The following is a 12,400-nucleotide window of genomic DNA, read 5'->3' on the forward strand; positions in this document are numbered from 1 at the left end:
AAATTCCCCACATAGTGTGCAGACAGTAAGCAATGCAAAGGGCTAAAGGAGATATTTAAAAGAGATACAAGAAAAACACAGCAGTTTTCTTGTGTTACATAAGTAAGATCTTGATCTGCAAATGATGATTGTTTGGTGCTTCAAAGTAGTCAAATTGCCAGAGAATACTGGAAATTCGCAGGTCTGGCAGCAACTGTGGAGAAACAGAGTTAACGTTTCAGGTCGATGACCTTTCATCAAAATTGGGAAAAGTAAGAGATGTACTCGGGTTTAAGCAAGCGAAAGGGTGGGAAAAAGAACAAAAGGGAAGGTCTATGATAGGATCGAAAGCAGAAAAGAAGGGTGGTTGACTTTCTGGTAGGTGGAACATTAGTCGCTGTGTGTCTCAGGAAATCCCACTGCTTGGATTGGTCTGCATGAATCACGCTATGTGTTCATTTTTTCTAATTAGAAAAATCTACCAAGAACAATTTGTAATGCTCAAGCGTCGAAAAAGAGAAACGGTCTAGTTTTAATGTTAAAAATTACGTGGCGTGCAGTCAGAGGGGTGCGCAAACAAAAAGTTCTCGAAAAAGTTTTTGTCATGCAGCAAATGTTTGGCTGGGGTGGGGGGGGGAGAGGAAGGAATGAGATCTCGCGATAAGTGCTGCCTTTGTTCACGCGGCTCTCCTAGTGTGGGTGCGCAGGCGCGGGAGCGGGGAGTGGAGGTTTGGCTTGCTTTGTACTGGCGGCGCTTGGGCTTTGGGCTCTTTACACACATTCAGTATGTCCGGCAGGTCGGTGCGGGCCGAGACCAGGAGCAGGGCGAAGGATGACATCAAACGGGTTATGGCAGCTATCGAAAAAGTACGGAAATGGTAAGGGGGAGAAAAAAAACCCAACGAAATAGATTTTAAAAGGCCGGCGTTTCCTTCGGTCTTTATGTGGCGGAGAGGAGGAGGAGGAGGGGGGTTGGGGAAGGAGATGACTTAAGTCGGAGCGGAATCCAGGTTTAAAGGTGGAAATTCAGGCTGTAGCGAGTGGGGAGCCGCTTAACGGATTAATTTGCGGTTCATTTTAATTTTAAAAATCGACTTTGAAAAGTAAAAACAGGACCTATAGCGATAGGAATTTGGGCTGAACCCAGAATCCATTTCGCTGCAGTCACATGAAGCCTTTTGCCATTGCTTTGTGTGCGAGTCGGTGCCGGCTGCAGGTTGCGGGCGGACAGCGTCCTTTTGCAGGGCTGGCGGGCCCCGCTCGGCTCGGCGCTTTCATTGAAATACTGCGCTCTAGAGCCCTTTTTTATTATTGTTGATGAGGGTGTTTAAATTTAGCGCTTTGGATCACACTTTAGTCGAGGGCAGGAAAGGAGGAGGAAGTGGGGGAAGGCAGCCTGAACTAGGTCATAATCGGCTGAATGCAAAACTAAACATATTTAGCAAATTTAGAAATAAAATACACCCACACGTGTATGTGTGTATATATGGGGTGTGTGTATATGTATATTCTATATATATATATATATATATATATATTTTTACGCTACGAATTTTCTGTTGCATAATCCGGGCAATGCAAATACTTGTACTAATTGCGAAATACATTTTTACTCACGAATAAAATATTTTTCGTGTATGATTTTTGTCCTGCATATTTTTTAGTTCACTGAGCGGTTACAATTTGGCACAGGTAATACAAGTTTATTGTAAGTACTTTGCAATCAGTTGTTGAATATACACAATAACTGCGTCCTATTATTTTCAGTTACTTGTAAACATTGTAACCAGAATCCACGTGCCCTATTCACATTGCTGATATCTTGGTGTCCTGACGTGACCTCTTACCCACTTCTAATTTTTGCCGCTGCTTCGAGTCATAGTTTGTAAATCCCACTTGACGTTAGAGACATAGAACATTACAGCGCAGTACAGGCCCTTCGGCCCTCGATGTTGCGCCGACCTGTGAAACCATCTGACCTACACTATTCCATTTTCATCCATATGTCTATCCAATGACCACTTAAATGCCCTTAAAGTTGGCGAGTCTACTACTGTTGCAGGCAGGGCGTTCCACGCCCCTACTACTCTCTGAGTAAAGAAACTACCTCTGACATCTGTCCTATATCTATCACCCCTCAACTTAAAGCTATGTCCCCTCGTGTTTGCCATCACCATCCGAGGAAAAAGACTCTCACTATCCACCCTATCTAACCCTCTGATTATCTTATATGTCTCTATTAAGTCACCTCTCCTCCTCCTCTCTAACGAAAGCAACCTCAAGTCCCTCAGCCTTTCCTCGTAAGACCTTCCCTCCATACCAGGCAACATCCTAGTAAATCTCCTCTGCACCCTTTCCAAACATTATGTACATTGCGTTGACGGTAATTAGAATTTTATTATAATAAATTAACCCCAGGAATGTTAGGCATTTTTAAGAGAAGCAGTGTGTAAGAAAAAAGACAAATTTATATAGCAACTTTCACGACCTCAGGATGTCCCAAAGCACTTAACGGCCAATTTTGAAGTGTTGTTGCTGTTGTAATGTAGGAAATGTGGTAGCCAATTTGTGCACAGCAAGCTCCCACAATGTGATAATGACTAATTTTTTTTTAGGGATATTGATGGATTAAATATTGCGCATTACTCTGGAGATAATTCCCCTGCTCTTCAGAATATTGCCATGGGATCTTTTACCTCCACCTGAAAGCACACAGGGCCTTGATTTAGTGTGCCATTTGAAAGATAGTGCCTTAATGCAGCACTCCCTCAGTGTGCACTGGAGGGTCAGCCTAGTTTTTTTGTGCTGAAGTCTCTGGACTGGGTCTTGAATCCATAACCTTCTGATACAGGCAAGAGTGCTACTAGTTGAGCCACAGCTGACATGCACTGTCGTTCTATCATGGTGTGAAACAACAACTTGTATTTATATAGCACCTTTTAATGTAATAAAACATACTAAAGTGCTTCAGCAATATCATAAAACAAAAGCCATGTAATATTAGGACAGATGACGTAGGTTTTAAACAGTGCCCTAAAGGAGGAAAGGGAGGCTGAGGCGCATGAGAGATTACCACAATCCAATTTAGTCCAGTATCATTCATTTCAGGAGAATTTTGTTCGTTTACTTACAAATTTCTTCCCTTCAAGATTATACTTGAGCTACTCTGGTATTTTGTAGTTGTTCATATGTGAAACTAAAGTGTGCTGATAGTCTAATCGTGGATGAAAGGCATCACTGCCAAGCTTAACATGTGGTTTTCAGCAATGGGTCACTAAATAGTAATCACCAGCAGGGACTGTTTTCTTTCTCTTTCTCCATGGGGTGGGCAGAAGGACCAGCAGTGAACTTTATGCTGCTGCCCTGTCAACAATTAATATTGTGTGGTTTATTCCCATACTGGGCAGTCATGGGAACAAAGATTTATGACACACAAGGAATTCATTTGACCCATTGTGCCCGTGCTAGCTGAAAAGGAGCTATCCTGTCTAATCCCACCTTCCAGCTCTTGCTCCGTAGTCCTCTAGGTAACAGTACCTCGAGTACATATCCAAGTTTTTAAAAAATGCATTGAAGGTTTCTACCTCTACCACCCTTTCAGACAGTGAGTTCCAGACCCTACCACCCTCTAGGTGGAAACAATTACTCCTCAACTCCCTGCTTATGCTTCTGCCATTACTTTAAATCTATGCCCCCTGCTTATTGATTCCTCTGCAAAGGGAAATAGGTCATTCCTATTCACCCTATCTAAGCCCCTGGATTTTATACGCCTCAATTAAATCTTCCCTGAGCCTCCTTTCAAAGAAAAAAACCCCAAGCCTATTGCTAAAATTCTCCATTCCTGGCAACGTCCTCGTAACTCTCCTCTGTACGCTTTCTAGTACAATCACATCACATCCTTCCTGTAATACGGTGACAAGAACTGTATGCAGTACTCTAGCTGTGACCTAACTAGTGTTTTATACAGCCCTAGCATAACTTTCATGCTCTTGCATTCTGTGCCTTGACTAATGAGGGGAAGTATCCCTTATGCCTTCTTACCCACTTTACCTACCTATCCTGCTATCTTCAGGGATCTATGGACAAGCACTCCAAGCTTCCTCTGTTCCTCTACACTTCTCAGAATCTTACCATTTATCATGTATTCCTTTGCTTTGTTTGTCATCTCCAAAAGCATTGCCTCATACTTAGAACTGTAGAAAAGTTATAGCACAGTGAGGCCATTCAGCCCATCGTGTCTGCGCTAGCTGAAAAAACTAGCTGCCTAATCTAATCCCACCTTACAACACATCTGTAGCCTGGCAGGTTACAGCTTTTCAGGTGCAGGTACAGGTACCTTTTAAATGAGGTGAGGGTTTCTGCCTCCATCACCAACCTGGGCAGTGAATTCCAGACACCCACCACCCTCTGGGTGAAAAGGTTTTTCCTCACGTACCCTCTAATCCTTCTACCAATCACCTTAAATCTGTGCCCCCTGGCAATTGACCTCTCCGCTGGGGGAAAACAGGTCCTTCCTGTCTACTCTATCTAGGCCCCTCATAATTTTGTACACCTCAATTGTCATCCCTCAGCCTCCTCTGTTCTAAGGGAAACAAACCTAGCCAATCCAATCTTTCCATATAGCTGCAACTTTCAAGCCTTCAGATTGAATGCTATTTGCCACTTTTCTGCCCGCTTGACTGGTCCATTGACATACATAGAGCACAAGTAGGCCATTCGCCCCCTTGAGTCTGCTCTGCCATTCAATAAGATCATGGCTGATCTGTTTGTGTTTCGAATTCCACACTCCCATCTACCCCCGACAACCTTTGATTCCTTTGTCTAACAAGAATCTTATCTACCTCCGCCTTAAAAAAAAATATTCAATGACCCCGCCTCCACCACCACCTGAGGCAGAGAGTTCCAAAGTCGCACAACCCTCAGAGAAAAAAAATTCTCATCTCTGTCCTAAAAGGGCGACCCCTAATTTTAAAACAGTGCCTCTAATTTTGGACTCACCCACAAGAGGAAACATCCTCTCCACATCCACCTTGTCCAGACTGTTCAGGATCTTATAAAACTTAAATCAAGTCTCCCTTCACTCTTCTAAACTCCAGTGAAAACAAGCCCATTCTGTCCAACCTTTCCTCAAGACAACCCGCTCATTCCAAGTATCAATCTAGTAAACCTCCTCTGAATTGCCTCCAATGCATTTACATCCTTCCTTAAATAAAGAGACCAAAACTGCACACTATGCTCAAGATGTGGTCTCACCAATGCCCTGTATAACTGAAGCATAACAACCGTACTTTTATTTTCAATTCCTCTTGTAATAAAGGGTAGCATTCCATTAGCCTTCTTGATTACCTGCTGTACCTGTATGCTAGTTTTTTGTGACTCCTGCACCAGGACCACCTAGATCCCTCTGCACCTCGAAATTCTGCAGTCTTAAATAAGTTTTAAGTAATACTCTTTTTATATTCTTCCTGCCAAAGTGAAGAACTTCACATTTTCCCACATTATATTCCATCCGCCAGATTTTTGCCCACTCATTTAACCTATCTATATTGGTCTGCAACCACCTAATGCCCTCTTCACAACATAGAGTCATAGAGAGATACAGCAGTGAAACAGGCCCTTCGGCCCACTGAGTCTGTGCTGACCAACAACCACCCATTTATACTAATCCTACATTAATCCCATATTCCCTACCACATCCCCACCATTCTCCTACCACCTACCTACACTAGGAGCAATTTACAATGGCCAATTTACCTATCAACCTGCAAGTCTTCGGCTGTGGGAGGAAACTGGAGCACCTGGCAGAAACCTGTGCGGTCACAGAGAGAACGTGCAAACTCCACACAGGAGTGTATAATGTATGTAATATATAAAAACATATCTTCCCGCAGACTACAGCTTTCTTCCTCACTATCAACCACATGGCCAATTTTCATATCGTCTGCAAACTTCTTAATCAGGCCCCCTGTGTTTAAGTCTAAATCATTGATATATACGTCATGAGCAAGGAACCCTGAGGAACCTTTCTGGAAATAGCCTTCCAGTCACAAACACCTGTCAACTATGGTTAATTGTATATTAATTGTTTAATTATATGCAGGTGGTGGGCATAAACTGGGGATTCACTTGAGCTCCTATAAAAATACACAGGCTAAAACTGTGCTTGTTTGGTTAGAAGGTGTATACTTGTAATGTGTAACTCTGCAAATAAATGTGTGCAAAGATTGGTTCCAGTCTATCCTTCACCAGAAAGCCAGTTGGTGTAAAACATGGGAGCAGCAGAAAGTTGCCTGAAGGTGAAGATTGAAAGCTAAGGAAAACATTTCAGAAAACGACAATCCTAGTAGCCATTGTGCAAAATGGCAGAAAGCAAGTATAAATTGTCAGGCGATGATTACCCTCCGATGTTCTGAGTCTGAACCACGTGACCAGTGGAAGAATGAAGTGGATGTGTGGACACTAGTTACATCCCTACAAAGAGGAAACAATGTATGGCCTTGCTGTTGCTTCCTACGAGAAGTAACGTCAGAAATAAAATATTTCACGAGCTGGATGCCTATCAATTGGATAGTGATGGTTTGGAATTTCTGTTAAGAGTTCTTGGATGAAATTTGAAAGAAAGATGTTCTCTTAAATGCCTATGAGGCACAGGGTCAGACCTGGATAGATTTCGGAAAGCAGTTGGTCATTCCATGGAGGGATATTTTCTTTTATTTGTGCATGGGATGTGGGCATTGCTGGCTAGGTCAGCATTTATTGCCCATCCCTAATTGCCCTTGAGAAGGTGGTAGTGAGTTGCCTTCTTGAACCGCTGCAGTCCACGTGGGGTAGGTATACCAACAGTGCTGTTAGGAAGGGAGTTCAAGGATTTTGACTCCGCGACAGTGAAGGAACGGTGATCTCGTTCCAAGTCAGGATGGTGTGTGGCTTGGAGGGGAACTTGCAGGTGGTGGTATTCCTATGCATCGGCAGCCCTTGTCCTTCAAGGTGGTAGAGGTCGCAGGTTTGGAAGGTGCTGTCGAAGGAGTCTTGGTGCGTTGCTGCAGTGCATCTTGCAGATGGTACACACTGCTGCCACTGTGTGTCGGTGGTGGAGGGAGTGAATGTTGAAGGTGGTGGATGGGGTACCAGTCAAGCAGGCTGCTTTGTCCTGGATGGCGTCGAGCTTCTTGAATGTTGTTGGAGCTGCACCCATCCAGGCAAGTGGAGAGTATTCCATCACACTCCTGACTTGTGCGTTAGAGATGGTGCACAGGCTTTGGGGAGTCAGGAGGTGAGTTACTTGCTGCAGGATTCCTAGCCTCTCTCCTGCTCTTGCTGCCATGGTATCTATATGGCTACTCCAGTTCAAGTTCTGGTCAATGGTAACCCCCAGGATGTTGATAGTGGGTGATTCAGCGATCGTAATGTCATTGAATGTCAAGGGGAGGTGGTTAGATTCTCTCTTGTTGGAGATGGTCATTGCCCGCCACTTGTTGGCATGAATGTAACTTGCTACTTATCAGCCCCAGCCTGGATATTGTCCAGGTCTTGCTGCATTTCTACACAGACTACTTCAGCATCGGAGGAGTCGCAAATGGTGCTGAACATTGTGCAATGTTGTTACAACCACCTTTGTAAGGCTGCCCAAAGATGCTTCACCTCCCGAAGGACGCGGATGAGCTTTCCGGATGTCGATGGAACTGAGGAAATGGCTTATTACCTGCACCCGCTTTCCCCTCCGTTCCCCTTCCCCCCCCCCCCCCCCTTTCCCCTTCCCTGCTCCACCCTCTCAGCTCACCCCCTCACAATCCCGTCCCAGACCCCCCTCGCACCATCTTCCCCCGGCAACCCCTTCCCCTGCACCCACCCCCTTACAGCCCCCTTCCCAGCTCCCCCTCGCACCCCCCCCCTGCACCCCCCCCACCCTCTTATAGCCCCCTCCCTCCACACCTCCCCCTCGCATCCCCTCCTCCCACCGCCATCCTCCTACACCTGTGTAGGGGCCCTAACAACCTCACTGCCTTGTGGGCGTCTCGGGAGAGACGAAGGCTAAGGTAGTAAACCCTAACAGAAAATCCGGAGCGGAGCCCCGTAGGCGGTCATGTGTCACCTTTGGCATGTTTCCGGCAATTCCTGCATCCATACCGGTGCCAAACGTCGTGCTGTGCACTCCTTTGGACCCCACCAGAAAGGTCAAGAAGGGGGTTTTGACGACTGGGCAACTCTCAACCTCCATAAATTCGCCTAGGCATGCGCCATGGAGAGGTCACTCCATAGTTGCCTCACAGTGACTGAAACAACACGTAAGGCAGCAGTTACGGGTTATAAGTCCAGATAAATTGGCGTAGAAACTGGGCGCCACGGGTTGCCTTTGTCAGTGGGAGAGGTCATCGCACCTCACTGGACAGCTACCGCCCGCCTCAAACCGGGCAGCCCCCGGTCAATAAGAGTCTGTCCCGCCACAGTCCACCTGCTTCAATGGGTGCTTGGAGCTCAGGATCATTGCCCGAAAGGTGGACTGAAACACCGCACCAAACAACACGAAAAAAGGAAAGAAGGTACCAGCCCTTCGCTTTGCAAGCTGGAACGTCAGAACTATGTGTCCTGGCCTGTCGGAAGACCTTACACAAATCAACGATTCTCGGAAGACCGCCATCATTAACAACGAGCTCAGTAGACTCAAGGTAGACATTGCAGCACTTCAGGAGACACGCCTCCCCGCGAGTGGATCTCTAGCAGAGCAAGACTACACCACCTTCTGGCAGGGCAGGGATCCTGAAGAACCAAGACAGCATGGCGTGGGCTTCGCCATCAGAAACTCCTTGCTCAGCATGATAGAGCCTCCCTCAACTGGCTCGGAATGCATACTGTCCATCCGACTGCTCACCACCTCTGGCCCAGTACACCTACTCAGCATCTATGCTCCAACACTCTGCTCCCCACCTGAAGCTAAAGATCAGTTCTACGAGGAACTCCATAACATCATTAGCAGCATCCCCAACACCGAACACCTATTCCTGCTGGGGGACTTTAATGCCAGGGTTCGGGCCGACCATGACTCATGGTCCTCCTGCCTTGGGCGCTATGGCGTTGGAAGGATGAATGAGAACGGGCAGAGACTGCTTGAGTTGTGTACCTATCATAACCTCTGCATCACCAACTCGTTCTTTCACACTAAACCCTGTCACCAGGTTTCATGGAGGCACCCAAGATCGCTTCGTTGGCACCAGCTAGACCTCATTGTCACAAGGCGAGCCGCCTTAAACAGTGTTCAAATCACACGCAGCTTCCACAGTGCGGACTGCGACACCGACCACTCCCTGGTGTGCAGCAAGGTTAGACTCAAACCAAAGAAGTTGCATCATTCCAAGCAGAAGGGCTACCCGCGCATCAACACGAGCAGAATTTCGCACCCACAGCTGTTACAAAAATTTCTAAGTTCACTTGTAACAGCCCTTCAAAACACTCCCACAGGGGATGCTGAGACCAAGTGGGCCCACATCAGAGACGCCATCTATGAGTCAGCTTTGACCACCTACGGCAAAAGTGCGAAGAGAAATGCAGACTGGTTTCAACCTCATAATGAAGAGCTGGAACCTGTCATAGCCGCTAAGCGCATTGCACTGTTGAACTACAAGAAAGCCCCCAGCGATTTAACATCTGTAGCACTTAAAGCAGCCAGAAGCACTGCACAAAGAACAGCCAGGCGCTGCGCAAACGACTACCGGCAGCACCTATGCAGTCATATTCAGCTGGCCTCAGACACCGGAAACATCAGAGGAATGTATGATGGCACTAAGAGAGCTCTTGGGCCAACCATCAAGAAGATCGCCCCCTTCAAATCTAAATCAGGGGACATAATCACTGACCAAAGCAAGCAAATGGATCACTGGGTTGAGCACGACCTAGAACTGTACTCCAGGGAGAATGTTGTCACTGAGACTGCCCTCAATGCAGCCCAGCCTCTACCAGTCATGGATGAGCTGGACGTACAGCCAACAAAATCGGAACTCAGTGATGCCATTGATTCTCTAGCCAGCGGAAAAGCCCCTGGGAAGGACAGCATTACCCCTGAAATAATCAAGAGTGCCAAGCCTGCTATACTCTCAGCACTACATGAACTGCTATGCCTGTGCTGGGACGAGGGAGCAGTACCTCAGGACATGCACGATGCCAATATCATCACCCTCTATAAAAACAAAGGTGACCGCGGTGACTGCAACAACTACCGTGGAATCTCCCTGCTCAGCATAGTGGGGAAAGTCTTTGCTCGAGTCGCTCTAAACAGACTCCAGAAGCTGGCCGAGCGCATCTACCCTGAGGCACAGCGTGGCTTTCGTACAGAGATCGACCGTTGACATGCTGTTCTCCCTTCGTCAGATACAGGAGAAATGCCGCGAACAACAGATGCCCCTCTACATTGCTTTCATTGATCTCACCAAAGCCTTTGACCTCGTCAGCAGACGTGGTCTCTTCAGACTACTAGAAAAGATTGGATGCCCACCAAAGCTACTAAGTATCATCACCTCATTCCATGACAATATGAAAGGCACAATTCAACATGGTGGCTCCTCATCAGACCCCTTTCCTATCCTGAGTGGCGTGAAACAGGGCTGTGTTCTCGCACCCACACTTTTTGGGATTTTCTTCTCCCTGCTGCTTTCATATGCGTTCAAGTCCTCGGAAAAAGGAATTTTCCTCCACACAAGATCAGGGGGCAGGTTGTTCAACCTTGCCCGTCTAAGAGCGAAGTCCGAAGTACGGAAAGTCCTGATCAGGGAACTCCTCTTTGCTGACGATGCTGCTTTAACATCTCACACTGAAGAGTGCCTGCAGAGTCTCATCGACAGGTTTGCGGCTGCCTGCAATGAATTTGGCCTAACCATCAGCCTCAAGAAAACGAACATCATGGGGCAGGACGTTCGAAATGCTCCATCCATCAATATTGGCGACCACGCTCTGGAAGTGGTTCAAGAGTTCACCTACCTAGGCTCAACTATCACCAGTAACCTGTCTCTAGATGCAGAAATCAACAAGCGGATGGGAAAGACTTCCACTGCTATGTCCAGACTGGCCAAGAGAGTGTGGGAAAATGGCGCACTGACACGGAACACAAAAGTCCGAATGTATCAAGCCTGTGTCCTCAGTACCCCTTGCTCTATGGCAGCGAGGCCTGGACAACGTATGTCAGCCAAGAGCGATGTCTCAATTCATTCCATCTTTGCTGCCTCCGGAGAATCCTTGGCATCAGGTGGCAGGACCGTATCTCCAACACAGAAGTCCTCGAGGCGGCCAACATCCCCAGCTTATACACACTACTGAGTCAGCGGCGCTTGAGATGGCTTGGCCATGTGAGCCGCATGGAAGATGGCAGGATTCCCAAAGACACATTGTACAGTGAGCTCGCCACTGGTATCAGACCCACCGGCCGTCCATGTCTCCGCTTTAAAGACGTCTGCAAATGCGACATGAAATCCTGTGACATTGATCACAAGTCCTGGGAGTCAGTTACCAGCGTTCGCCAGAGCTGGTGGACAGCCATAAAGGCGGGGCTAAAGTGTGGCGAGTCGAAGAGACTTAGCAGTTGGCAGGAAAAAAGACAGAGGTGCAAGGGAAGAGCCAACTGTGTAACAGCCCCGACGATCAAATTTTTCTGCAGCACCTGTGGAAGAGCCTGTCACTCTTGATTTGGCCTTTATAGCCACTCCAGGCGCTGCTCCACACACCACTGACCACCTCCAGGCGCTTACCCATTGTCTCTCGAGATAAGGACGCCAAAGAAGATTGTGCAATCATCAGCGAACATCCCCACTTCTGACCTTATGATTGAAGGGAGGTCATTGAAGCAGCTGAAGATGGTTGTGCTACCCTGAGGAACTCCTGCAGTTATGTCCTGGAGCTGAGATGATTTCCTTTGCGCTAGGTATGACTCCAACCAGCAGAGAATTTACCCCTGATTCCCATTGACTCCATTTTTGCTCGCGTTCCTTGATGTCATACTTGGTCAAATGCTGCCTTGATGTCAAGGGCAGTCACTCTCTCCTCCCCTTTGGAATTCAGCTCTCTTGCCCATGTTTAAACCAAGGCTGTAATGAGGTCAGGAGCTGAGTGGCCCTGGCAGAACCCAAACTGAGTGTCACTGAGCAGGTTATTGCTAAGTAAGTGCCGCTTGATAGCACTGTTGACAACTTCTTCCATCACTTTACTTTTTTTGAACTTCATTCATGGGTGCCACTGGCTATGCCAGCATTTATTGCCCATCCCTAATTGCCCTTGGGAAGGTGGTGGTGAACTGCCTTCTTGAACCGCTGCAGTCATTGTGGGGTAGGTACACCCACAGTGCTGTTAGGAAGGGAGTTCCAGGATTTTGACCCAGCGACAGTGAAGGTCCGGTGCCTAGGTCGATGCCGGGCGGTCCGTCTGGTTTCTTTCCTTTTTA

General features: G+C 47.2%; 1 protein-coding gene across 1 annotated transcript in view; it reads left to right on the forward strand.

The window, feature by feature from the left end:
* The first annotated feature begins 691 nt into the window (after nucleotides 1-691).
* The window catches only part of LOC137383038 (B-cell CLL/lymphoma 7 protein family member A-like), a 48,388-nt gene continuing 36,679 nt past the window's right edge, over nucleotides 692-12,400 (forward strand). Inside the window, exon 1 of the mRNA XM_068055637.1 lies at nucleotides 692-857. Coding sequence (XP_067911738.1) covers nucleotides 766-857 — 92 coding nt within the window. The 5' untranslated portion in view covers nucleotides 692-765. The remainder of the gene's footprint in view (nucleotides 858-12,400) is intronic.

The sequence above is a fragment of the Heterodontus francisci genome, chromosome 23 (genome assembly GCF_036365525.1).
Source record: "Heterodontus francisci isolate sHetFra1 chromosome 23, sHetFra1.hap1, whole genome shotgun sequence".
Classification (NCBI taxonomy): domain Eukaryota; kingdom Metazoa; phylum Chordata; class Chondrichthyes; order Heterodontiformes; family Heterodontidae; genus Heterodontus; species Heterodontus francisci.